General features: G+C 52.9%; 1 protein-coding gene across 1 annotated transcript; it reads left to right on the top strand.

The window, feature by feature from the left end:
- Positions 1-1,785: 1,785 nt before the first annotated feature.
- On the top strand, positions 1,786-2,173 carry LOC107124988 (the record flags this gene model as incomplete). The annotated part of the gene is made up of 1 exon (XM_015428468.1): positions 1,786-2,173. A coding segment is annotated over exon 1 (388 nt), but the record flags the coding sequence as incomplete, so codon positions are not given.
- Between the last annotated feature and the right edge of the window lie 586 nt (positions 2,174-2,759).

Below are 2,759 nucleotides of genomic sequence, written 5' to 3'. Positions count from 1 at the left end.
GAGGCCCCTTCCAACTCTACGATTCCATGGTTCTACTCAGGTCAGGTCCATGTGCACAACCAAACCCTGAAGTGCTCCGTGCTTGAGGTCTGATGACTCCTCCCTCGACATCTTTCCTTTTTGGTGTTTGGTGTAGTGGTTAAGTGCGTGGACTCTAATCTGGGAGAACCAGGTTTGATTCCCCACTCCTCCACTTGCCCCTGGCTGGATGACCTTGGGCAAGCCATAGTTCTGATAAGAGCTGTTCTTGAAAAAGAGCCGGTTTTGTCAGAGCTCTCTCAGCCCCACCCGCCTCACAGGGTGTCTGTCGTGAGGAGGGGGAGGGAAAGGAGCTTGTAAGGCGCTCTGAGACTCCTTTGGGTAGTGAAGGGCGGGGTATAAATCCAATCTCTTCTTCTTCTTCTTTTGCCAGCTATGAACTTGCAGCTGGGCTCTAGAACATGGACAGAGTGCAGTCCCAACATTCGGGATACTGATATGCTAGGGTGGAGAGGCTTTCTCCACAATCCCCAAGACGTTCGCCTCCCAGGGCAACCAAACCTCCTAAAGCTATTCTGGAACTTCCTTCTCATCTCAGTGAAGAACAAGAAGAAACCTCCAAGCCGCGTACTTCTGCATGGACCCGGCGAGAAGGCGTGAGAGTCGCAGGCGAATCACTTCCTCCTTCAGCAACCCAAAAAGTGGTGTTGCAAGGAATAGCACAGATGGGTCTCTGGCCACGGCTCCCAGAGGTCCGCCGTGAGCCCCTCCTCGAAGATGCCGCTTCAATTCTCTCTGCTGATCCTTCTCTTACAAATTCTTGGTGAGTGTTTGGAATGACCCCTTTCCCAAGGCTCAGATTTCCGGATGCAGTAAAAACCAGAGCAGAATGAATATCAGGACAGAAATGCGTTTGGACCTCCTGGCTTATTCCAGCTCGAAGCCAGCAAGTATAGATTGCGTGTCTTCTTGAAAGGCCAAATTGTTCACCCGTTTCCTGTTGGTGGCATCCTGCTTGCCGCTGCTGGTACCAGGGGTCATTTCATAGTCAAAGAGGTGCAGGAGATCATTAGCATAACTCATTAGCATAACTTATCTGCATACGCCACACCAAAGTTCCCTCTAAGGTGAGTTAGTGTGAGCTAGCTCACAGTTTTTTAGCCTCTGGCTCGACCATTTTTGTCTTAGCTCAGGAAGGACGGCTACAGAGCACACTAATTCATGCAGCAGCCAAATGGCTCACCCACTGCTTTAAGTCCAGTAGCTCACAAAGTAGGATTTTTGCTCACGAGACTCCACAGCTTAGAGGGAGCATTGCGCCACACCCCCTGACATCACCGGAAATGTGTCAGAAGGCAACACCCACCGCTCAGGCTCCACTGGACCCTTTGGATTACTAGCCATGGGGCGGGCGGACGCGCAGATCTGCCCTCACAGAGGAGGGAGAGCTTGTACCTGAATAAACCTTGGCCTTAAAGGTGCCACTGGACTGTTTTGGATTGCTATCTGGGGGGGGGGGCTCTGCAACTTACCTGGCTGCTTCTCGCTTTGACTAAGGGCTGCTGGGAGCAGGGGGTGGGGCTTGTTGCATGTGTCCGCCCCCTGGGCTCTTTACTGCCGGAGCTCTGCTCCTGCGCGCTCCTGCAGGAAATGACCCCTGGCTGGTACCAACATACAGTGTGAAGATTCCCCCCACGTTTACCTCTAGGGACATCCAGGGATGGGAGGGGGACCCCCCACGGCCCTGGCAATGATGGTCTCTGCTGGGAAAGTCCAGCAGCAATGAAGGGATAGCAAAGAGGGTCCATGGTGCAGAAAACAGAAGACCATAATAGTCCTTGTGTTGCAGGTGCCAGAAGCCAGGAGCTGGAGGTGCTACAGACCCAGGGGCCCTTGAGGGTGACCACGGGAGAGACTCTCGATCTCAACTGCACATTGAAAGGGTTCGGTCCACCGGGGGGCGTCAGGTGGTACAAAGGCTCGGACAGAGGCCAGCCTCCCGTTTACAACGATAAAGCAGCACCTCCGTCGTCCCAAGTGGGCAGGGTCACTGCTGGGTCAAACACGGACTACAGCATCCGCATCAGCAACATCCAGCCCGATGATGCCGGGACATACTACTGTGTGAAATACAAGGCAGGAGCCCCGGAAACGGAATATAAATCGGGAAAGGGCACTGAGGTTTTGGTGATTGGTGAGTAGCATCTGAACCCCACTTTTGACGGAATGGGTACAGGGCAAGTAGTCCGTACGTCCCTTGCCTCTCTGAGACTGGCCATTGAGGAAGCTGAACTCTTGGTGTGCTGAAGGGCCTTTGGGGGGCAGCCCTTTGCTTCAACATTTAAAGCCGTTGACTGGGGTCCTTTCCGCCTTTGCCTGCCGCGCCAGATTTTCTCAGTGTTCGAGTCAAGGCAATTTGAAATGTACTGGGTTCAGACGCTTAGAGTGATCAGCTCATATTTATTAAAGTGGTTTCAGCCCCAGACTAAGACAAATGGCAGGGTCCGAACCCAGCTTATATTCATTCCACACACCACCACACACCACCTCCAACACACCCCCCACGTCCTCCAATAGGCTATCTACAGGTATTGTTTACCTATTGGGTCTGACTAGGATCCACATCTATCTATTGGTGCAGTCGAGGATCCTAGCCTTCTATTGTGTTCTGCTCCAAGCTGCGCCGGTTCGTGTGACCACGTGTTTGCTTGTTCATGGCAAATCCCAAAAGCGCCCATGCGGTTCTATCGCGACACATAACCAGTGTTCCCTCTAAGCTG

The sequence above is a fragment of the Gekko japonicus genome, unplaced genomic scaffold, assembly GCF_001447785.1.
Source record: "Gekko japonicus isolate JY-2015 unplaced genomic scaffold, Gekko_japonicus_V1.1 scaffold12968, whole genome shotgun sequence".
Classification (NCBI taxonomy): Eukaryota; Metazoa; Chordata; class Lepidosauria; order Squamata; family Gekkonidae; genus Gekko; species Gekko japonicus.
This window is presented reverse-complemented; position numbering and strand designations above follow the sequence as displayed.